This window comes from Geotrypetes seraphini, chromosome 4 (genome assembly GCF_902459505.1).
Source record: "Geotrypetes seraphini chromosome 4, aGeoSer1.1, whole genome shotgun sequence".
Lineage (NCBI taxonomy): Eukaryota > Metazoa > Chordata > Amphibia > Gymnophiona > Dermophiidae > Geotrypetes > Geotrypetes seraphini.
The window spans coordinates 95,945,974-95,972,006 of NC_047087.1; the positions used below are offsets into that span (position 1 = coordinate 95,945,974).

A 26,033-nucleotide genomic window follows, 5' to 3' on the forward strand; every position below is an offset into this window, starting at 1 on the left:
TAACATGTGGAGGAGCATTTTTGATAGTTTATTTATTTACCCCTCCTTTTACTAAACTGTGATAGCGGTTATTAGCACAGGGAGCCGCGCTGAATGATCTGCGCAGCTACTGACGATCATAGAGTTCCTATGAGAGTTGGGAGCAGCGCGGAACATTTAGCGCGGCTCCCTGTGCTAATAATTGCTATCACGGTTTAGTAAAAGGGAGGGGGTTATTTCTTTAATTCGATTTATAGCCTGTCCTCCCCAGAGAGCTCAGAATGGGTTACATAGTAACATATATAATAATTTTACAAACAAGACAAAGAAGACTTTGGATGTATCCCACAAGACATTCAAAAGTCAGGATGGGAATCATCCATTTTCGAAACCGCTAGATGTCTAATTTTTTTTTGGGGGGGGAATGACCTATTTGGACCTCTTGGCCCCTAAGGAGTTTTGGAATATATTTTAATGTTTATGTTTTGTCATTATTAAATTATTAAATTAAAATATTAAATTATTGGATTATTTGAATGAATTTACATTGTAATTTTGAATAGTGGATTCTCTTTATTTAATGTACCCTAAGGACATCTAACATTTTTGGCCATTTTCAAATACAAAAACGTCCCATGTTCAAAATGTCCAAATCAAGTCCATTTGGATGTGGGAGGGCCAGCATCTCAATGGACTGGCCACAAAAACATCCCATCAGGGCAGTAAGGTGCCTTAGGGGGCACTGCTGTGAACTTCACAGAAAGACTGCCAGGTACATATTTCACTAGAACCCTCTTTTAGTGTTTGGTGAGCCCTCCAAGACTCAAAGTCTACTATAACTGCCTGTCTACCACCCCAATAGCATTTATGGCTTTAGGTGTCACTTATATGGCAGCATAGTAGGTTTTGGGTAGGTTTTGGTGGGCTCAGGCTTTCTACTATAAATGTAGTGGGTAGAGTGGTTTATAGGTTTGAGTCTTCCTTTCTATGAGTCACTGGCTCACCCTCCAGGCTACTTAAGACACCTGTTTGCTGTTCTACTAGGCTTTCCCATACCAAACGCTACTGTTCTAGAGACAGGTAGATACTGTTTCATTTGCATCTTTGGGAGCTGGGAGGGGGTCAGTGACCACTATGGGAATGTGGTGGTGGTGGGGGGCATACTTTCATCTCTCCAGTGGTTATCTGGTCAGTTTGGGTTCCTTTTTGACCTTTATTCACTTTTAAAACAGGTCTAATTTTAACAGTCTAAATGGCGCCCTGGACGTCTTGAAAAAAAGTTTGATTATCCCTACAAGATGTCCAAGTGCAAAGACTGCCAAATCCCAACCAAAATATGCCTCTTACATGTCCCCTTAAAATTTAGACACCCTGGAAGGTGAATGTCCTGCAATACATCTAAAAGTGTAGCTTCAGAAATCAGTACTTGGCCTTTTTGGCAATTAAAACGTCCAAATGCCGGTTTGTGCCATTTTTCTCTTTGAAAATGATCCCCATAATTAACTGCATGATGCTTTCCAGCCATAAAAAAGAAAGCAACCAATAGAATACTGGATTATTCTTTCTCGTATGAAGCTGTTTCATCCTGGAATTCTTTACCTATATTTATACGATCTCAAAAACTACCAAATGTTCTGTAAGTCCCTTAAAATCTTTCTTTTTTTGTAAATATGTATTACTGAAGGTATAATGCAGTTTAATTACAAATGTGTTATTTCTGTAATTATGAATTTGTAACTCCTGGCTATATTGCTCAACCAATCATCTTTTTCTTGTAATCTGCACAGAACTTTTATAAGTACTTGCAGAATATAAACCTGAAGTAACATAACAGACAAAAAAAAAAATCTAAAGATTTACAATGAAAATATACATATAAGTTTGCACCAGTTCAAAGGCACAAATGGATCTTTGAAATGTGCTAATGTTAGCTAGAACTTTAAATGAAAATTTAGTGGAATATTTCTCTGTAATCCCCTATTGTTTATTTCTGCCTCCAAAATGGGGGGGGGAAAAAATCATGGTCTTGCTGCTTAATTGCTAAAATGGGATGGCTACACCTGGAGTTTGCACCACTTCTACATGGAAGTTGTGAAATCATCATTTCCATGTGGAAGCTGCTGAGTTTATGCTACAACAAACATTTGGTATTGCAAAGTCTCAAAATTATAAGTGGTTGCAGTTGAAGCAAGCCATTCAGAAGGGGTTCCCTGATTGGCAAAATCTAAAAAATTATTACAGCTTGCAGGTCCAATGCTTCCAGATGGATTCGTTAGGGCTTCAGGCTGCCCGGTGGTATAAATTAATATCTGATTTCTTGAATAAAAAACCCCAAAATGGTCTTAGAGACATTTGGAGCATTGAGATTAAGCAGTATATTTCTGCATTTCGATGGCCACGAATTTGGACTTGGAGGATGAGATGGAATTCCTCAAACCCTAATACCACCAGATCCTCCCACAAATTAAAACTATCCTTCCCCTCGCTAAAAGGCATTTCCCACACAGGAAAGCTAGGGACCTCCCTTCACTTCAAAATCACTGAGCTCTGGAACAACCTTACCTCCCCTCTTCGGAACTTGAGCTCTCTCCAAGTTTTCCGCAAACATCTGAAAACCTGGCTTTTCTCAAAAAATGTAAGTCTCCCTCCAATTTAGGAATCAAGGAAACTCTTATATCTTGGCATCCCAAGTCCTCTAAATTTTCTTCACACTTCTACCTCTAACCCTCTGTTGTAGTTCCTTCCTATTTCTCCTACTGTAAACCGCGTCGAGCTTTACGAACGTGGAGATGATGCGGTATACAAACCTAAGGATTAGATTAGATTAGATTAGATTACAGCGTCAGCATCTATGAGACAAACATGTTTTTTTCTGTTACATAGATCTTTTTGGACCCCTGTTAGGTTGCACAAGTTACACAGTTCTAAATCTAATAGATGCTAGCATTGTCATCTGGCCTTTGATACTTAACTTTTGGAGGACAATATATTGGAATCATCGATTCCACTGATGTATGAGGCGGTCATATGTAGAACGTTATTACATGTTAAACCCCCTATGAATCGTTATGAATGCCGCCTTTTTCTTGTCATGACCAGGATAGCCATGCAGATGGTAACCCAAAAGTGAAAGAACTATGACCGCCTTAATTTTCCTTTCTGGTGGGCAAATTTGTGCTCCAGCTATAGATATGAAAAAATGAATGCTGATAGTTTGGGGCACAGTAATTTATTTAAGCTGGTTTGGGGGCCGTTGACATCATATATTACTTCATGTCTTTGATTATGAGTCAGTTTTGGTTTATTTTTGTACACATCCAGGAAAGAGGGGGGGGGGGGCTATTTCTGTCCTAATTTGACTTTTGAGTATGTCCACCTGGGGTGGGAGTTGGGTGGGAGGATATTTTTAATCTGAATAGGGTAAGGTTATTGGGATAGTCTATGTTTCTGTGTTTTATTGAATAATCATTGGGTGGGGTGAGAAAATGGTTGGTTATGCATATTTGTAAGTTGAATGTGCTTTTATTAACTTATTATATGATATATATTTGTGTATTGCACTTTTGAAGTTTAGAAAATCAATAAAGAATTTAAAAAAAAGAAAGAAAAAAGAAAATGATTAATGGCACTGAGCAAAAGGCACTCTTTAATTTACAAAAAGAATGGAAGTAGGGTATATATATATAGATGAGATGGAAGAGAGCCTGTTCTCTAACCTGTAGCTATGCAGACGATATCACCATTCTCCTTCCTTTTGATCAACCAGCACCCTTCATGACATACACACTACACAGACCACTAGAAACAGTAGCAACATTGATGAAAGAGCATAAAATGAAACTGAATCCTGACAAAACAAAATTCATCCTCCTCGAAAATAACAAAACCCCAACCATAACAAAGCTATTAATAAACTCAATCACATACCTAGAGCAGGATTAATTCTTCGAGAGCCCCTAAGCATACAAGTACACTGGGCTCCCCCTGGCCATACCCTGCCCCTACCCCACCCATGCTCTGCCCCCTACCCTGCCCATGTCCCGCCCCCATTTATCTGTTTTCTTCTTTTCTTCTTTATTTCCACTTGTATTTCTTTTTTAAAAAAATTTGAAACAAAGATTAGTATACCAGTTCACAGTTTTTCTTCTATGCAACCCCCAAACATCTCTGAACAAATCTCCCTTCCTTCCCTTCCCACCTACTTACCCAGGAACTTAACTCTGACCCTTTCCATGCATATATGAAAGTGTTCAAATATTTGTAAAGCAGTAAGACTATCCAAAATATAAGTCTATATTAATAATCAAGTTTACAACGCCTTTCAACTGCCTCACTCTACATCAACCAACTGTAACCCAAATGTATGTATAAACAACCAAATCTGTAACTCCTCTAGTACGTTCCACTCCATGTATGTTAATTTGCAACGAAACAACAAGGCAAGCAGTCCACCAAAGAATCCAATATGAAACAAAAGAAAATTGGCAGAAAATAAGAAGATTCAAATCAAGTTAATTCAAGGTGCTCCCAAGAACCATGCCTGATGCATTTCGCCAAACAAGGATAGTCAACGCTAACAAAAAAAACATGTCTTTCATACAAACAGAACACAGAAAACACATTCGCCTAGTATGGAATAAGTAATCACAAACTAACCTCTCCCCCCTTTTACAAAACTGTAGTATGGTTTTTAGCCACAGCCAGTGCTAAAAAAAATGCTCTACAGTTTTGTAAAAGGGGGGGATAAAATAGAAATACATAGATAAAGTTTAAATAAAACCACCAAGACGCTGGACTCTGTATAAAATGCAACAGAAACAGCAATGCATGTCCCCTAAAGCAAAAAATTAAATAAATAGAAAATTCTTTTCTACCTTTGTCTTGTCTGGTTTCAGCTCTCCTCATCTTGTCACTCTCTTCCTTTCATCTTCTGTCCTTCTGTGCCACTTCCAGAAACTGTATGCCTTCCCTTTCATCTTTCCCTTCACTCACATTGGTCTGGAATCCATCTTCTTCCATTCCCTCCTCCAATGGTCTGGCATCTCTCTCCTCTCCTCTTCTTCCCTTCCCTTCCCTCTCCCACACCCACACCCCCATGGTCTGGAATTTCACTCACTCCTCTCCCTTCTCCCCACTTCCATCAGCATCAGCCCCCTTTCTTTCCCTCCAACCCAATTCCATCCAGTATCCTTCCCCCTTTCCCTGCACCCCAATTCCATCACATCTGCCCTCTTTCTTTCCCTTCAACCCAATTCCATCCAGTATCCTTCCCCTTATATCTCTCCCCTTCCCCTGTACACCAATTCCAGCAGCATCTGCCCCTTTCTCTCCTTCCACCACCCTTCCATACCACCCTGCCCCTTTCTCTCCCTCCACCACCCTTCTAGGTCAGAGGGGGCCTGCTGAAGAAACAGAGGTATTTTTTTTTCCTTGACAATGCAGGCCGCCCGGGAAAGATCGGCAGTGCTGGGCCCCCCCTCCCGGGAAAGATCGGCAGTGCTGGGCCCCCCCCCCCCCGGAAAGATCAGCAGTGCTGCTCCCCCTCCCCCCCCCGGGAGATCGACAACACCACCCTCCCCCGGCATCACCATCAACCAACCTGAATAAGTGACGTCGGAGGGGGTGGACTGGCAGATGCAAGGAGTTGCTGCAAAGTCCCACAATGACTGCATTTGCCGGTCTAAACCCTCCAACGTCACTTACTTCTTCCCTGAGCAGAGCCAGTAGACGCAGTCATTGCGGGACCTTGCAGCAACTCTTTGCATCTGCAGGTCCACCTCCTCCGACGTCACTTATTCAGGTTGGTTGATGGCGATGCTGGGGGAGGGCAGTGTTGTCGATCTCCCGGGGGGGGCCCAGCACTGCCTATCTTTCCGGGGAGTGGCCCAGTGCTGCCGATCTTTCCCGGGGTGGGGCGCGTTGCCAAGGGAATAAAACAAACAAACCGAGTCCTCTGTTTTATCGGGCCCCCTAACAACTTTGGGCCCTAGGCAAGTGCCTACTTGGCCTATTGGTTAATCCGGCACATACCCCATTCAATCCACTCTAAAACTTCTGGGAATTCTGTACCATGCAGCCACAAATCAACAAAACAATACAGAAATCATTCGCAGTCATGAGAAACATAAGGCAAGTTCGAAAATTCTTCGACAGAAAACAGTTCCAGCTCTTGGTCCAGTCCCTAGTCCTGGGTCTTCTAGACTACTGTAACATCCTCTATCTCCCCTATCCTGCAACCATGATAAAACAACTGCAAACAGTACAAAACACAGCTCTGAGACTTATCTACTCACTGAGGAAACACAACCACACCGCAGCGGCTTACCTCGATTCACACTGGCTCCCAATACAAACAAGAATACTATTCAAATTATACTGTCACTATTTAAGACCATAAACGGAGACTGCCCAGCCTACTTGAACAACCGACAAATCCAAACAACCACAACCATACATAGGAGTACCCACAATCCACAATTCACAATTCACAATCCACAATTCACGCACCTTCCAATCAGAAACGTTAAATGAAGAAAAATGTACGATGGCCTCCTGGCCACTAAAGCAGCAAAACTAGACTACCAATTCTCCAATTTACTGATCATGTCCCCAGACTACAAAACCTTCAGAAAAGAAATAAAAATCCTGCTATTCAAGAAATCCTTAAAGACAAACTAACACAGCAAGAATCATCTCAATTTCTAATAGCAACCTGCTCTACTCCATAATACCATGGGAAATGTCCAGATAACTCCTTATGTATTCTTAAATGTCCAAATAACTCCGTATGTAATCCGCCTTGAACCGCAAGGTAATGGTGGAATAGAAATCACTAATGTAATGTAATGTTTCCCAAGTCGCTCCTGGAGTACCCCATTCCTAAGTCAGGATCTCCACACTGAACATGCTTGAAAGAGATTTGTCTATGAGGAGGCAGGGTATGCAAATCAATCTCATGCATATTTATTGTGCATATCCTGAAATTGTACATATCCTGAAAACCTGACTGGCAAGAGGGTACTCCAGGACTGACTTGGGAAACACTGCTCTACTATGCAAGCATATGCAACCGGGCTTCCGGTGTAATGGATTACACAACAGGTTCTAGAATATTTTCTGTACAGTGCAAAGAAAGAGAGGTTGCATAATGCCTGAAAATCTCTTGCTGGAAAGGGGCCATTAGGATGTGATCCCATACACTAAGGATGATTATTTTGTGCTCCAAATATGATACAGGCAAGGAATATAACAGTGATTTTCTTTCATGTTTTGGACCTTGAACCATTTTGAAGAGGAAATAAACCTGAGCTGTATTCTAAGATGTTGTTCTTAGTGGTTTTGGTGTTTGTATAGTTATTCACTGTTGATGGGGGTTCATCTCTCCAGGGACTCTTTCATTAGTTTGAAAGGCTTTAAGGGTATCTTATTGCTTTAGAAATAACTATTTATTTTCAATTTGCTTGGTAAAGGAAACCCAGCACTTAACAGTGATGGAATACTTGGACTAACAAAGAAGCGATATATAAAGTAGCACTCTTTCCTATGCTCAAAAGATGGGATTTCTTATAGATCACATCATGTGGGGAAAGTGTGAAAAGGAGATTCTTGTAATTTCAGCCATAAAAGCCAAGTGAAGCTCTGTGCCCTTTCCTGTATCTAGATGTGGTGAGGGATGGAGATGTTTAGTCCGAGAATCAAAGCTGCCTATTTTCATTTATTTAAAAATGCTTGATATACAGCCAATAGTACATTTGCTAACTGGATAAGTGCTGCTGCCTGGGGCCAGTCATTGATATTCAGCAACATTAGCCAATGGATGCAGCTGAAAATCATTACAATTTGTCCCAGAATTGTCTGGATAGAGCCATGTGGAGTGGAAAATTATCTAGATATTAGTGTTCAGGCCACTATCCAGATAACTCTCTGTTGTCATAAGCTGTCCAGATAGTGCCTGGATAAGAATATCCTGAAATATATTTAAATAACATTGGCCGGCATTTAAAAGAAATGTTGACTATGAAGGTTAAGAAGTGACCCAATAGATTTTAGATTTATTGATATTTAGTTCATGTTTTTTATTGTTGGCAGCAAAGACACAGAGAAATAATACCAACAGAGCACAAAGTAACAAAATCAATAAAGAAATTTAACACAAGTCAACTAAAAACTAACAAATCATAATATAAAACTTGATATGGCCATGTTTCTCCCATAGGCTGCATCAGGGGTCAATAGTCAACATATAAAACCATAAGAGAAAAGTCAAAATGAAGTGTCTCTCATACAGCAAGAATCAAATAACAGAATAACTGATGTCATATTGTGTCCTTATAGAAGGATGAAAGCTTTCTGGGGACAGGAAACTGTTTTCCATTCACATGTGTATGGAAAGGAAAAGCTGAGGACTTAAGTTTTTTAGCTAAGGAAATGAAGGATAAAATCACTTGCCCAAGGTCAAGAGCTCTTAAAATGAACCTGTAGTGATAGCACAAAACCCAAAGATGTAATCCTTTTTTTTTTTTTTTTTTTTGAGGAATCTTTTCTTTTCTGGGAGTGATCAGAAGGATTCCCTTTTGTAGGGATGGAGTGATGACATGTGACTGCTCTTGCCTTTAAAATGCTCTATACAGTTTCACAGTAGACATATGGCATCCATGATCATTCAGTTATGTCTCCTATGCACCTCTTGTCAATTTGTGATACTTGGGATGCAGACTGGTCAAACATGGTGCAAGTGTCTAGTAAATTGTTCTGGCCAGTTTTCTGGATAGAAATCAGTTTCTATATGGAGAAAAAGTTCCCATCTCAAGCTGTAGTTCAAGCCAGCAAAAAGTGAAAGGGCAAAAGAAAAAGAAAAAATTACAAGGGTAAATCAAAAAGTAAAGGTAAAATACATTTAACAGCTTTAATAAGAACATATGAATTGCCATACAGGGACAAACCAAAGGTCTATCAAGCCCAGGATCCTGTTTCCAGCAGTAGCCAATCCAGGTCCCAAGTACCTAGCTAAATCCCAAGTAGTAAAACATATGTTATGCTGCTTATCCTAGGAATAAGCAGTGGATATCCCCAAGCCATCTCAATAATGACCTATGGACTTCTCTTGTGGTTAGATTTTCAGGACAGTGACTTTGGTATACAGCATTTTTCTCTGATGTACTCAACACCAGCTTTCTGAAACTGTTCTCAATTTGTGGTAAGACCCAAATACGTATTTGCACAAAGTTGTGGTAAGCCTTGAAGCCACTAGCAAATTTCATTCATATGTTTGAAAGTGTTGAATATTCATTGCAGGATCATGAATTTCTTGTGTTGCTGAAGACCCAGCAATATATTATTCAAATCAGGTTTGGTTTTTTTTTATATGAAGTGATACATTAGAGAAATAAATGTAAATCCAAGGGATAGTGAGGAATTAACTCAAAATATCATAACTTCAGATCCAGCTTCTTATCCCAGGGCTTTGCCAAGAGGTTTTAATTATCATGAACTGGTTAAACCCTGCCCCCTTGAAGATCTCTAAATCACAACTGTGATTTCTCAGCTCACTTCTGCCACTAGTGTATGTTTATCAGTGGCTGCATTATGAAGAGTACACACAATAGGTGGGATTCCTGGCCCTATTTTCTTGGTGCAAAGTCGGCTTGGGTACAGGTTTAACTGAACTTGTATAAGGTACTCATGCACTTTTATGCATATCAGAAGATTGCAACTAATGTTATGTTAAAAGCCAGTGGTGTAGTAAGGAGGGTAGCGGGGGGAGGTCTGCCCCAGGCGCGGTCTTCCTAAGGGCGCGGAGGCACCCCTGCTCCTCTCTGACCACCCACTCCCCATTCCTTGCCGCACACGTGTGCGCGCACCCCTTGCTTTCCCCATACCTTGATAGCGCAAGGTTGCTGCCTGCATCGGCATCAACGCTCTTTCTAACGTCACTTCTGGGGCCCACGCCTAGGAAGTGACATCAAAGAGTAAGCCGACACCAACATGGGCAACATGCTGCTCACGCTGGAGAAGTTTAAAAGGTACAGGGAAGGGGGCATATGCGTGGCAGGGGGGCGGGATAGGACCACCGCTCACCCTTACTACGCCACTGTTAAGCGCATATGAGTAGCCATACTGAATCAAACCAATGGTCCATCAAGCCTAGTATCTTGTTTCTACAATGGCCAATCCAAGCCACACATACCTGGCAAAAACCCAAATAATAGCAACATTCCATGCGACCGATCCAGGGTAAGCATTGGCTTCCCCATGTCTGTCTCAATAGCAGACTATGGACTTTTCCTCCGGGAAACTCATCCAAACCTTTTTTAAACCCATCTACGTTAGCCGATGTTACCACATCTTCTGGCAACATGTTCCAGAGCTTAACTATTCCCTAAATGAAAAAAATATTTCCTCCTATTGGTTTAAAAAAATATTTCCCTGTAATTTCATCGAGTGTCCCCTAGTCTTTGTAATTTTTGATGGAGCAAAAAATCGATTCACTTGTACCCATTCTAGACCACTTAGGATTTTGTAGACTTCAATCATATCTCCTCTTTATACAGATGTACCTTTAACATCTCTTAAAATGCAAGAGCCTAATCATAATAATATATTGAGAAAGAATTATGATGATTTATTTATTTCAGCTGTTTATTCTTGCCTACTACAAAGACGGTTTACAATAAAAACATCTATAATCAATAAAATCGTATATAAAGGCCCCGATTCTGAAAAGTGCACCTATGTTTAGGCATCTTTTATATTTAGGTGCCATATAGGCATCATATGGGCGTTCCCAATAATAATTTTTTCTGTTATAGGCAACCTGTTCATAACCCTTTTTGTATGATAACATTACTCCACCTTTCATACACTCATGTCCCACATAAGAGTTTTCAATTTTGCCTTTAATTGTGAATTAACACAATATGAAAGTAACCTTACCCCCACCTCTGTTTCTCATTACTCAGAGGGAATTGAAGATTTTTTAACAAAAATATATAAGCTTGAGTAAAAGGCTTTCAACTTAAGCAAAAACACATAGATTCAAATATTCTAACACTGTTTTGATTTACCTGACCAGTATGAAAATAACAGTAACTTGTTGTGAGACTGGGGTTAATTATCGTGCCAAAATACCAGAGTCATAATTGAACAAGTCTGTGTGAGGCAACTCATCACCACAACAGATTCAGGTATTAGTAGTGACTGGATCCAAATGGCTAACCTCCTCCTTTCCTTTTTCTTTTCTGTTCAGATGGCACCAGACGATATGAAGACACTAATTGCCATTCAAGTGATAAAGCAAGGTAATGATCTAAGGCTTCTCTTTGTTTTCCAGATCACACCTTTACATTTTAATAACTAAAATTCACTCTCTGTGAGGACAAGTAGGTGCTCACTATCTCCTGCTGCACTAAATAATTTTTTTTTTAAATCCTGCCGGGCCTGACCTGAATGTGTACCCCCTCCCCAGCAGCAGGAGAGATGCTCACTCTCTCCTGCTGCACTAAACTACTAGGCCTGACTAGTAGTGACCCCCCTTACCTGAACACGGAGATGGACATCCTCACCGCAGCTGCTGCTGCGTCATCTAAACTGGGTATTCCTCTCCCCAGTGCATCTTGGGATGCACTGGGGAGGGGCCTGAGGCCCTGACTGGCCCCGGGTGCTCAAGGTCCTTCCCAAACCATTGCTGATTGCTATTTCCCAGGTGGGCTTCCACTCAAACATTAGAGATACTCTCCCCATTTGTGAGGACCAGATCTAGTATTGCTTTTTACCTCATGAATTCCGTCACCATTTGCTGAATTAAAGTGATTGATCTGACTTTCAAAAGCACTTATCCATATAATGTAAGTGTTATGTAGCTAAGTGTCCTTTCTGGGCCCTCTCCATGAGTTTTTACAGCACTATCCCCCAATTTCTATATAGGGCACCTAAAGTGAGGCCCATAATTTTGGGTATGGATCACAGATACACAGTTGAAGTAATTGGCTAAATTGGTGATAACAATCAATAACTGGCCTTAAACATTAATGGGCAGGAGAGAGTGAGCATCTCTCCTGCTGAAACGGGGGGGGGGGGGGGGGGGTGAGCGTTCGGGGCTGTTCGGGCAGGAGTTTTTTTTTAGTGCAGCAGGAGAGAGCGAGTATCTCTCCTGCTGCCAGGGGTCGTGGCCAGGATGTTAGGGAAAGGGTGTTGCGATGCAGCGGAGAGAATGGGCATCTTTCCCGATGCATCACAACACAAGGGCAGCGGAAGAGTGTGTTTTTGTTTGTTTTTTTATGGATTTTTTCTGCACATGTGCCCATCAGCGATGGGTACATGCAAATGTAGGAAATCTTCACTGCTGTCTGCCAATCTGCATTTCTTGGTACTTAAGGATCTTTTCTCTCTCCGTGCAATTCACTGGGAACAGCACCTCTGTAATCAATGCTGATCTGGTGTTTTTCTCGTTTAACACTGTGGGCTCCTTTTACAAAGCCGCACAAGAGCCTTAACGCGCGGAATAGCATATGCTAAATTGTTGCATGCGCTAGCTGCTATCGCCTCCTTTTGAGCAGGCGGTAGATTTCCGGCTAGCGTGCGCTAATCCGATGCGTGTGATAAAACCACTAGCATGGCTTTGTAAAAGGAGCCCTGTGTCTGGTTATCTGGATAGCAAGTAATATAGCTTCTCTCTGGATAAGTTCTCTAGATATTTAGCACCAGGCATTTTCTGGATGGTGATGCTGAATATCTGGATACAGTGGTACCTCGGTTTATGAGTGCACCGGTTTGCGAGTGTTTTGCAAAACATTCGCAAAATCGGCGCCTCGGAAACCAAGCTTGCCTGGATGTACGAGCGCCTCCCTGCACGATCCAGGGCCCCCCCTGCTCGCATCCTCCCCGTACCCATCACCCACCCAAACACATCACTTACCCTCCCCCATCTGGCACCCAGCACCAGCACCAACGCACAGGACATGCCGGTGCCCAAAGATCTGTCGTCCTTTTGCTGGGCCTTGAGCATCTGCGCATGCTCAAGGCCTTAGTTCCTGCTCTCTCCGAGATTCTAGCAGGAACTAAGGCCTTGAGCATGCGCAGATGCTCAAGGCCCAGCAAAAAGGACGACAGATCTTCGGGCACCGGCACCAGCATGTCCTGTGCGTTGGTGCCGGTGTAAGGTGCCAGATGGGGGGTAAGTGATGTGTTTGGGTGGGTGATGGGTACGGAGAGGATGTCGGATCACGGCGGGGGGGGAGGGGCGATGCGAGCGGGGATTCCAGATTGTAGGGGGGATGGCAGATCACGCGGGGGGGGGGGGCAGAGCAGTGCCACTGGCCTCGGGGGGGGGGGGGGGTGGAACGAATCAAGCGAGTTTCCCTTACTTTCTATGGGGAAACTCACTTTGATATACGAGTAATTTGGTTTACGAGCATGCTTCTGGAACGAATTATGCTCGTAAACCAAGGTACCACTGTATTTTTTTAACAGCCTCAGCTGGCATTTAAAAAAAGACACCAAACATGGTAACTGGACAGTGACCCAGAAACTTTCCATGGGTCAATTAAAGGGGGCAGACTTTAGAACAGGTGTGACTTAATTAATTATTGAATCTCATGGAGAGAATTAAACCAACCCAAATTGCCAAACAAAGCATGTGCCAAAATATTTATTTAATTAATTCATTTTCTATCCCATCTTCCCCAAAGAGCTCAGAACGGGGTACAGATTAGCATACATAATATACAGTTAACAGGTTACAATTTGCCCTAGTTATAGTACAAGGCTTTGTTTTTTGGATTTTTTTGGTACAAGTTTTATCTTGACACATACTAGGGATCTAATACTAACATAGATAATATACAGTTTGCAGGTTAAATTTGTCATAGTTACAGTACAAGATTTTTCAATGCAAGTTTTTATGCTAATGTGACACTTATATTTGAAATGAAAACATTTCAGTTTTTGAAAAAGAAGAAAATTCTCAGTTGCACAGAAACTGAAACACAGACATTCATTTGTTATATTTGGATGCGGCTACTGCTAGATTTAACCTGCCAAGTCGAAACCATTCTAAAGGGTGCATGGAGTAAGCAGTGGTGAACAAAATGTTATTTACTATGGCAAATTGGGAATAGCACATCAATAAAAAATGAGTATATTTCTGTTCTAACAGCTAATTTTGGAGCTCATAACATGGCCTGGATTAATTTTCAAAGCCTGAAATTGTCTAATAAATTTGATCTATGATATCAGCTGAGACTGTGGGTGATTCCAAGCGGAACCTGTTATTTCCTGAGAAGCATGATATTAGAAAAACTTATAGTCTGAAGTGTCCTGGCATGCTTCCGTAGCACTGATTCAAATGCCATTTTATATGATGAGACTTATTAAATTGTGCTGAATGTCTGTGTATGATGTGGTTTGTGTGTTTGTATGTCCACCCTCGCCTTGTAACTTAGAAACAGCTGGATGTAGGTTTATTAGATTTAATGTGGCGGTAGACCCTGGAGTTTTCAGAGCTCTGTGGGTACTGGGGAGGATGGGTTGTGAGAGGGGGGGGGGTCAAAGTTGGTAATTTGGGCATAAGAAATTCAGATGGAGAGGTCTTTGAACTAAGCTTCTACTAAGTCAACTTCATAAAAGGAAAGTTAAAGACTCACCATTAATTACAAGTTTATTAAGATTTTATATACCGCCTATCAAGGTTATCTAAGCGGTTTTACAATCAGGTACTCAAGCATTTTCCCTGTCTGTCCCGGTGGGCTCACAATCTATCTAACGTACCTGGGGCTATGGAGGATTAAGTGACTTGCCCAGGGTCACAATTCCATTTTAAGAAACAAGTTTCAAATGTTTTCCATGCAGCTTCCCCCAATCCCCGACTCCCTTTCCACATATTGATTCACCATTTTTGTCCAGTGTGTCTATTATAATTAGATTGTAAGCTCTTTCAAACAGAGACCATCTTTTGTGAGTTTAATGTGCAGCACTGAGTGCTATAAAAATAATAAATAATAGTGGCAGCTTGTCAATCTTTTTGTGGCCACGACCCCATGAATGAAAACATAATTTTGTAAATTTGGTCTAAAACACCTTAAAAGAGTAACCTAATTGCAAGTGCAGTGACCTAAAAACCGGGGGAACTGGATTCGATTTGCATTGCAGATCCTTGTAACCCCTCCCCACAACCAAGGAATCACAATCTTCCCAGCCCTAGCCGATCTGGGAACAGAACATAATAGTATAACAACATAGGGCTCCTTTTACTAAGCTGCGCTAGCGTTTTTTTATTCGATTTCAAAAGAAACCAGAGATTATTGCGCTAGCGTTTTTAGCGCACGCACGCTATGCAGAAAAACTAACGCAGCTTAGTAAAAGAAGCTCATAGTAGATGACAGCAGATAAAGGGCCTGCATGGTTCATCCAGTCTGCCCAATAAGATAAACAAACAAATGATAAAAATTATTAGGAAAGGGATAGTAAATAAAACCAAGAATATTATAATGCCTCTGTATCACTCCATGGTGCGACCTCACTATGAGTATTGTGCTCAGTTCTGGTCACCGTATGTTAAAATGATACAGTGGAACTAGGAAAGGTTCAAAGAAGAGTGACCAAGATGATAAAGGGGATGGAACGCCTCTCATACAAGGAAAAACTAAAAAGGTTAGGGCTCTTCAGCATGAAAAAGAGACGGCTGAAGTGGGGATATAATTGAGGTCTACAAAATCCTGAATGATGTAGAACAATTAAAAGGAATAGATTTTTTACTCTTTCAAAAAGTGCAAACACTAGGGGACACTCCATGAAATTACAAGGAAATACCTTCAAAACAAATAGGAGGAAATAATTTTCACTCAAAAAAAAGTTACGCTCTGGGACTCATTGCCAGAAGATGTGGTAATAGTGAACATAAGAGTTGCCATGCTGGGACAGACCGAAAGTCCATCAAGTCCAGTATCCTGTTTCCAACAGTGGCCAATCCAGGTCACAGGTACCTGGCAAGATCCCAAGTAGTAAAACAGATTTTATTTTGCGTATCCTAGGAATAAGCAGTAGATTTCCCATGCCGTCTCAATAATAGCCTATGGACTTCTCTTTTAGGAAATTATCCAAACCATTTTTAAACCCTGCTAAGCTAACTGATTCCACCACATTTTCTGGCAACGAATTTGAGAGTTTAATTATACGTTGTGTGAAGAAATATTTTCTCTGGTTTGTTTTAAATCTACTACTTAGTAGTCCTAGTCCTAGTATTTTTGGAAAGAGTAAACAAGCAACACATCTACCCTTTCCAATCCACTCAGTATTTTATAAATCTCTTTCATATCACCCCTGAGCTGTCTCTTCTCTAAATTGAAGAGCCCTAGCCGCTTTATCCTTTCCTCATAGGGAAGTCATCCCGAACCTTTTATCATTTTTGTTGCTTTTCTCTGTTATCTTTACTAATTCTGCTATATCTTTTTTGAGATACGGCAACCAGAATTGCAAACAGTATTCGAGGTGTGACTGTACAGTAGAATGATACAAAGGCATTAAAACATTTTCATCTTTGTTTTCCATTCTTTTTCTGATAATTCCTAACATTCTATTTGCATTCTTAGCTGCCACCGCACACTAAGCTGAGGGTTTCAACGTATCCTCAACGATGACACCTAGATCCTTTTCCTGGGTGATGATTCCTAATGTGGGACCTTGCATCACATAGCTATAGTTCAGGTTCCTCTTTCCCATATGCATCCCTTTGCACTTGCTCACATTAAACATCAGCTGCCATTTTGACACCCAGTCTCACGAGGTCCTCTTGCAATTTTTCACAATCCTCTTGCGATCTAACAACTTTGAACAACTTTATATCATCAGCAAATTTAATTATCTCGCTAGTTATTCCCATCTCTAGGGGCTCCTTTTACAAAGGTGTGCTAGGGCCTTAACGCGCAGAATAGCGCGTGCTTAATTGCGATGCGTGCTAGCCATTACTGCCTCCTCTTGAGCAGGCAGTAGTTTTTCGGGTAGCGCACGCAAATCCAGTGCGTGCGCTAAAAACGCTAGCGCGCCTGTGTAAAAGGAGCCATGGGTCATTGAAAAGTATGTTAAAAATCAGCAGTCTCAACAAAGACCCCTGGGGAACCCCACTATTTAAATTCTATCAAAAAATGCAGGAGAGTAGGTTCTATTTGATACAAAAAAAAAACCATATACCAACTCTATTCTTAAACTCTCTTATAAGTAGCATCTAATATAATACTTAAGCTGCATATACAGTAAAACCTTGGATTGCAAATAACTTGGTTTGCAAGTGTTCTGCAAGACAAGCAAAATATTTTATTAAATTTTAACTTGATATACAAGCAATGTCTTGCAATACAAGTGCACACAGTATACACACATCACATCTGAGTCTCTCTGATGCTGCAAGAGTGTAGTGACTGTTCCAAACAAGCAAAGTCTTGCAATACGAGTACATACAGTATACACACGTCACATCATCACAACTGAGCCGATGGTTCTTCTCTTTCTGACGCTGCAGGAGTGTAGTGACTGTTCTAAATGATCGAGGTCTTGCAATACAAGTGCATATAGTATTTTGTATTAAAGGTTTTGGGTTGTGGAACGAATCGTCTGAGTTTCCATTATTTCCTGTGGGGAAATTCGTTTTGATGTACAAGTTCTTTGGATTACAAGCATGCTTCTGGAATGAATTTTGCTTGCAAACCAAGGTTTTACTGTACTAAAACAAGGAGGAAAAAGCCTCATATCCCCGTCTTCAGACATATGAAATCTTGCTGAAAGACTAGATAGGGTAAATCTAGTGAGGTATTTACCCTATCTAGTCTTTCAGCAAGATTTCATCTGTCTGAAGATGGGGATCTGTGGCTTTTTCCTCCTTGTTTTAGTATATGCAGCTCAAGTACTATATTAGATGTTACTTATAAGAGAGTTTAAGAATAGAGTTGGAACCCCACTACTTACCCTTCTCCATTTAAACCTACTCTCTGTTTTCTGTCTTTCAACTAGTTCTTAATCCATAATAGGACATTACCTCCTATCCCAAGACTTTCTAATTTCTTCAGAAGTCTTTTATGAGGTAGTTTGTCAAATGCCAAAGTGGGGATAGAACAGTGCACATCAACCAGAGATAAAGCCAATGAATAAATATTTATTAAGAACCAATAAAACTGTCTTAGTCATATATAGTCTCTTGTCACAAATTGGATTGAAAAGTATGACAGACTATATATGACTAAGACTGTTTTATTGGTTCTTAATAAATATTTATTCATTGGCTTTATCTCTGGTTGATGTGTACTGTTCCATCCGCACTTTGGCATTTTTTTGTTCATATCCTGTGGGGTTAATTTCTTTGTTCTTTTTCTATACTTTGTCAAATTCCTTTTGAAAATCCAAATACACAATATCAACTGTCTCACTTTTTCGCACATGTTCATTCACCCCCTCAACGAAATGCAATAGATTGGTGAGGCAAGTATTGCCCTTGACTAAATCCAGGTTGGCTTTCTCTTATTAATCCATATTTATGTATAAGATCTGTCATTTTGCCCAGCATAGATGTCAGACTCACTGGTCCAGTATATTTGGATTTTAAAAGATTTGGACAAGTTCCTGGAGGAAAGGTCCATAGTCTGCTATTGAGATAGACATAGAGGAAACCCTGCTTGCCCTGCAATTGATAGCATGGAAAGTTGCCACTTTTTAGATTTCTGCCAGGTACTTTTGACCTGGATTAGCCATTGGTGGAAAAAGGATACTGGGCTAGATGGCCATTGGTCTGACCCAGTTTGGCTATTCTTATGTTTTTATGTTTATGTATTGCAATATGTTTATGTATTGCACGTGTTTTTATGTTTATGTATTGCAATATAACAAAACAAAAAAGCAGTAATTCCACAACCAAATATCAAATACACAAAAAAAGTAGAATGAACCAAAAATTAACTTTGTCAATTCAATTGCACTGATAGATCATAAATGGAAGAAGACAAAACCTTAGACCGTATTGCTCCATCTCATAACAGCCAAAGGCTATTGACAAATGCAATGTTGTGGTTTCAATCATTGGTCCGCCTCCATCCTTTTTATATGAATGCAATAATTTATTAAGTGCTGTAATTGATGTTTAAAAAAAAAAAATTCAGTAGATTTTATAAATTTGTATAAATAAAGTTATTGTGATTGTCAAAGTTAATAATAAAGTTGTATGAGGTCATACAAAAAGTTATGTGCAAAATGGCAATTCTGTGCAAAAAATAGCAGTTTGTCAAAAGCATTTGGCTGTTATGAGACGCAGCAATATGGTCTGAGGTTTTGCCTTCTTCCATTTATGATCTATCAGTGCAATTGAATTGACAAAGTTAATTTTTGTTTCATTCCACTTTTTTTGGTGTACCGTATTTTCACGCATATAACGCACGCGTTATACGTGTTTTTACCTACCGCGCATACCCCTCGCGCGTTATACGCGTGAGCGCGGTATACAAAAATTTTTTTACATAGTTCCCACCCCGCCCGACGCCCGATTCACCCCCCCCAGCAGGACCGCTCACACCCCCACCCCGAACGACCGCTCGCACGCGCTCCCACCCGCACCCGCATCCACGATCGGAGCAAGAGGGAGCCCAAGCCCTCTTGCCCGGCCGACTCCCCAACTCCCCGACAATATCGGGCCAGGAGGGAGCCCAAACCCTCCTGGCCACGGCTACCCCCTACCCCCCACCCCGCACTACATTACGGGCAGGAGGGATCCCAGGCCCTCCTGCCCTCGACGCAAACCCCCCTCCCTCCAACGACCGCCCCCCCCCAAGAACCTCCGACCGCCCCCCCCAGCCGACCCGCGACCCCCCTGGCCGACCCCCATGACACCCCCACCCCCCTTCCCCGTACCTTTGGTAGTTGGCCGGACAGACGGGAGCCAAACCCGCCTGTCCGGCAGGCAGCCAATGACGGAATGAGGCCGGATTGGTCCATCCGTCCCAAAGCTCCGCCTACTGGTGGGGCCTAAGGCGCGTGGGCCAATCAGAATAGGCCCTGGAGCCTTAGGTCCCACCTGGGGGCGCGGCCTGAGGCACAGCCACGTGGTGAAAAGCACACCACCAGAAAAACAGCCTTGGTGAAAACTAAGCGGCAAGCATGCTCAGACCATTGCGCATGCTTACAGAGCTGGGAGCAGGGCAGGGCGGGCGAAAGGAGAGTCGGGACAGCGCACGGAGAGGCGGGGCAGTGCACGGAAAGTCAGGGCGGGTGAACGGAGAGTCGGGACAGCGCACGGAGAGTCGGGGCAGTGCACGGAAAGTCAGGGCGGGTGAACGGAGAGTCGGGACAGCGCACGGAGAGGCGGGGCAGTGCACAGAAAGTCAGGGAGGGTGAACGGAGAGTCGGGACAGCGCACGGAGAGTCGGGGCAGTGCACAGAAAGTCAGGGAGGATGAACGGAAAGTCGGGACAGCGCACGGAGAGGCGGGGCAGTGCACGGAAAGTCAGGGAGGGTGAACGGAGAGTCGGGACAGCGCACGGAGAGTCGGGGCAGTGCACAGAAAGTCAGGGAGGGTGAACGGAAAGTCGGGACAGCGCACGGAGAGGCGGGGCAGTGCACGGAAAGTCAGGGAGGGTGAACGGATAGTTGGGACAGCGCACGGAGAGTCGGGGTGGCCAGAGGAGAGTCGGGGCGGGCGAAAGGACAGTCGGGCAGCATGCGCGGTATACCCGTGAGCGCGGTATACAAAAGTTTTTGTACATAAAATCGTGGTTTGTGCGCGCTATACCCGTGTGCGCGTTTTACACGGGTGCGCGTTATCTGCGTGAAAATACGGTGTATATATATTGCAATATAACATATATATGACTCGCTGAGTGTAAAGATACCAAACGTGGAGTTACAAAATAAAGAGATAAAGGCTATAAAAGTCTGGAGAAGCAACTTTCATTTTTGAAAGTTTTGTGTCCTATAGTGTCAGTAAAATGGGTCTATGAAATTTTTTTTTTTTTACAGGTACCTGGCAAGATCCCAAGTAGTAAAACAGATTTTATTTTGCGTATCCTAGAAATAAGCAGTAGATTTCCTATGCCATCTCAATAATAACCTATGGACTTCTCTTTTTTGTGTTCTACAGCCTAAAGAGTGCAGGTACCTAAAATGTGTTATGAGATTTCTGGAGTTAATTACTTTTTTATTGCTAAATGTTTCACATTAAAGTATAGCCCCCCTTTTATGAAGCTGTGTTAGGTTTTTTTTAATTGCTGGCTGTGGCGGTTTTAGCTCAGATACTTATAGGAATTCTATGAACATTGGAGCAGCGGGCGATAAAAATGCCTTACACAGCTCCATAAAAGAGGGAGGGATAATTAATCCCTACCTGAGGTTGAATTTTGGCAGAATTATGCAGTTGATATCCCTCTATTTTGTGGTATAAATAAGTCACATACCTCACTTTTGGTACCTTTTCGCTCAGCAGGGTTTACACATAGAAGTCTGCCCAGCACTGTTCTTACTCCCTAATTACTGAAACTGCTGTCAAAGCCCTCTCCAGCCCATCCAGATCTGTCTAGCCATAATCAGGGCACAGACTGTAGAAGTCTGCCTGGCACTGGCCTTACTTCCTAATTACCAAGGTTACTGTCTAAGCACTGCTAAGTTTTATGTTGCTACCATTCTCCTTTCATATAGGAATCTGTTGTGTTCTAATTGAAAAGAAAATATAAGTTCTGCATTGGTTCGATTGAAAATGGACCAAAATTCAACATTCTATCTAGTGAATGCTCAATGAGGAATTCAGATGTGACTGGATACACTAATGTAGACACAAATCTAACAATAAAATTCTCTCCGTTGTATACAATGGCACATATCCACACAATGTACAAACGTATGAGGTTGATGTGTGAACTTAAGTTTTACATTTTTCACACTCTCCTCCTTATTGGTTAATTTTAGTCTAAGCAAAACTGCAATACCAGTTATCTGGATAATTTAAGTGCTTGGTGGATTTTTGAATATGGCATTCTATGTAGCTAATGCAATGTGTATATAAACGATTACATATATTTTAATCCTTGCATTTTGTTTCCACAGTGATTCAAAATGCCACAAATATGAAACATTTCAAACTGAAACCCACTGTTGGGCCTTCACCACCAGAAGCAATCCCAGGTAATAAAGAGGGGCATTTTCAATATGACATCCAAATATGATGTTTTGTGGAATACGCACTAAAATTCAGTAGTGAACATGACCATTTTCGAAACAGAAAAACGCTTTTTGTTTAGAAAATGGTCATTTCTCAGATGTGCTTGTCCTCAGGTGTCTTTCTTTTGGAACCATTTTTTGAAAAAAAAAAAAAAAAGAAACATCCAAAATAAAACACACAAATCAAGCCATTGGGATGTAGGAGGGGCCAACATTTTTAGTAGACTGGCCACACAGACATTCCAGTAGAGCAGTGATTGTCACATAAAAAGGCCCAAGTACACATCTCACCATAACCCCCCTTATAATGTATGATGAGCCCTCCAAAACCCACTCAAAATCTACTGGACCCAACTGTACACCACAAAAATAACCCTCATGCTTTCAAGTGTCACTTATATGTAGGTACAATGGGATTTGGGTAGGTTTTGGAGGGCTCACACGTTCCACCATAAGTGTAGTAGCTAGAGCGGGATATGAGCCTGAGTCTCCATTGCTATAGTTCACTAAACCACCCACTAGGCTACTCCAGGAACCTGCTTGCTTCTCTACTAAGACTGGCCATAACATCTGAAGCTGTCGTACAAGCAGGTGTTTCATCTGGTCAGTTTGGGCACCTTTTTGGCACTTATTTATTGTTAAAACAGGTCTTGCCACAAACATCAAAATTGTGTACTGGACATTTTCGAAAATGTTTATTGCAGAAAAATGTTCATATCATAAGCCTGCCCTAGTCCCATTCAAGCCACACCTCTAACATGCCCCCTTGAGCTTTAGATGCACTACAGACAACCACCATGGAAATCTGTCTCCAAAATATTTTCCAGACTCGTGAATTGGAAAGTTGGCTATAAAAATGTCCATCTGCTGCCTCAGAGAACCCGCTATTAAATTTATAATGCTATTGTTAATAGTAACGATTTCTTTGAACATGTCATCACGATGTTATGATGTCATCATGCCTCCTACATATTGAGGAGAGCAGGAATAGCCAGTCGGCGTCTTTTGAACCTCCATGAAAGCTTTCAAGTCAGGTACTGTCCATTTGTTTGTCAGATATGTAGAGGGGCATAAAAAAAAAGGTCTAAGTCTGGTTTTGGCCTATGTCGCCCAAAGTCGGCAGCAGGAAAATGTACATTCTCTAAAAATACATCCAAAATGTGTGTGTGTGTGTGGGGGGGTGTTTTGAGAATGGTCTATCTATACGACCAGGCGTTTAATCGCCCAGACCACCACTATGTCTATCTTTATACCATATTCTCGACCAAATATTTGTTCAAGTCCAAAACACCCAAAACAAGACCTGTTAGAAGTGAGAGGAGCCAGTCCTTCACCTAACACGATTCATTAACCAGCGTCTGTCATAAGCGCCAGTTATAGAATCAAGGAACCCATGTGTCGTCCTCCCCCTCTCCTCCCCCCTTATAGACTACCGGAAGGCAGGCACTGGAAGTGGCCTAAGATTCCAATTGGCCAGATCCCTTAGGCCACTCCTATGGGAAGGGCCTTAAGCATCTGGGCCAATCAGGGACTTAGGCCCCTCCCCGGTGCATCCCATGATTCAGTGAAGGCGGGCCTGCTGGCCAGACAGAGGAAACTTCTGGCTGGCCAACTTTTAAGGTACTTTGGGGTCCGGGTAGGCTTTTGATTATCATTGCAGGACGACTAAGTCTAGGTCGGTCCACATCCTGCCCACCTCCCACCCTAACCACTCCTCCAAAACTGCCCCTTCAAGTTTCAAGTTTCTTTATTTTTGATATACCGTTTATTATACAGGTATCTAAATGGTTTACAATAAAATATAGTATAAATTAAAAAAAAAAAGAATAAAAACTTATCTAAACTAAAAAAGGGGGAACATTTACTCATGGACATACATGATACATTAGGAAAGGTTGGGAAGGAAAGATTAATAAATAAATTATTATTCAGCAGATGTAATTTTGAAGACATCCTACTTCCTTTTTGCTATAGAACTAATGCCCAATTGCCTGTAACATTCTACCAGACAGAAAATGAGATTTTAAGGCACAAGTCATGTGTAGTTTATGCCAGGCCCTGCGTACTGACCCCACCAATATGACTCACCATCGAGATCTTTGTCAAGAACCACACCCGGAATCTTAGTCTGGAGTTTCACAGAATGAATAATACCATCTAGAGAGTTCTGTATCAACCATGTCTACTTGTTGGTGTAAAGACAAAATACTCCCTAATGCACACAAAATTTTGTCTGCTATTGTTTCTGTATAATTTTTCACTGAATCGATTTAGGATGTACTATAAATAAACTAGACAGTCTCAAAACTAAATCTTGAATGTACATTATATGCCCTACTGAAGTCAACAGAATGCTGAGTTATATAGTATATGCCTGGGAAAATCTTCTTGCTTTGTTTTCCTGTTATTATCCATTTTTCTGCAGGGGTGGAGATTTGTTTTCTGCATTTTAGCACATTCAAATTTTCTTTTCATTTTGCCATTTTATTTCTTTCTTGTATCATTTCAGATTGAAAGTAATGCAAAATGTGAACAAATGTGGTGGTGTTTCAGTGTCATTTAAATGACTGCACCTCTGTACTGAGTAATTAATCCCTGCTCAAATGCATCATTTCAACACATCTTAATAGTAGTAGTGTCCTGAGTGGTCACATTCCATGCATGTCCAATCGAGATACTGAAATTTGGCATCACATGGGGCTGGATTCAGTAAATGACACCGAAAATTAGGTGCCGGGAAAAATCAGTGCTCGGCACTATTCTATAAAGTGCATTCCAGGATGTGCGCTGGTACTTTGGGTCTGAGGACTTACATCAGCTGATACTTGGGGTAAATCTTGGCATACAAGTTGGACACACATTCCTGAAATTCTACAACACTGTGCACCAGTGGTGTAGCAAGGCGGTGATAGGTAGACCACACCGAGTATTGATTTGGCGGAAGCTGGCACCTCTCCCCTTCCCCTCAATGATGCAATGGGAAGGGCAACCCCGCTGTTACCTCTTCAAATCTTCACCGGCAACGAGCAGGCTGTCCTATGTGCTGCTCACACCAGTCTGGTTCCTCACTGACATTCCTTTCTATTCATGGGGTCAGGAAGTAACATCAGAAGGAAGGCTCAGCCGGCGTAAGCAGCAGGTATTCCAGCCTGCTTGCTGCTGGCAAACATATGAATAGGTATGAGGGGGATGATATCAGACAGCTTGGATGAGCAGGGGGTGCAGTGATGAGGAAGAGTACATTGGGAGGCACATGGGGCGACGATGTCAGGCACCTCTGCCTCAGGCACTAACTTCCCTCGCTATGCCGACTTTTCAGAATGCTCATGATCTACCTGTGCTCCTCCTATGGCCATATCCCATTTTGGGTTGCACACTAGGGGATTTGGGTACCCTGTGTTATAGAATAGCTGTGCACACACAGAGATACGCATGCAAATCTTAATTGGTGCCAATTAACATCAATAATTGATTGTTAGTATCCAATTATTGATCAGTAATTGCTTGTTAACCTATTAAGCTTAGGGTCATGCCCAAATTTGGGCATTCAGATTTGAGCAAACTTTATAGAATCCAAAGGTTAATGTTTTGAGGTCAGAACTTGTCCATGGCTCTGTGAGGCTCAATATAGTAATAGCCTGATTCAGACACAGGAATCATATTTGACTCCAGTACCACAGAAATGTAAGAGTGTCACAGAACAGAATTGAACTGGACCAGAAAGTACAACAGATAGAGGAGCATAATAATTAAAAAAAAAAAAGTCTAAGTTCATTTTTGGCCTAAGGTGCTAGTCGCCCAAAGTTGGCAGTAGGAAAATGTCCATTCTAGAAAAGTATATCCACAATATGTTGTTTTTTTTTTGAGAATGGCCT

At 41.7% G+C, this 26,033-nt stretch overlaps 1 protein-coding gene across 50 annotated transcripts in view; it reads left to right on the forward strand.

Moving 5' to 3' along the window:
* ABI3BP (ABI family member 3 binding protein) overlaps window positions 1-26,033 on the forward strand; it is a 433,553-nt gene that overhangs the window by 137,104 nt on the left and 270,416 nt on the right. For all 50 annotated transcript variants that reach the window (XM_033942670.1, XM_033942663.1, XM_033942658.1 and 47 more), the window contains exons 7-8: window positions 11,225-11,276; window positions 22,045-22,122. In XM_033942670.1, the coding sequence (XP_033798561.1) occupies window positions 11,225-11,276; window positions 22,045-22,122 (130 nt within the window). The remainder of the gene's footprint in view (window positions 1-11,224; window positions 11,277-22,044; window positions 22,123-26,033) is intronic.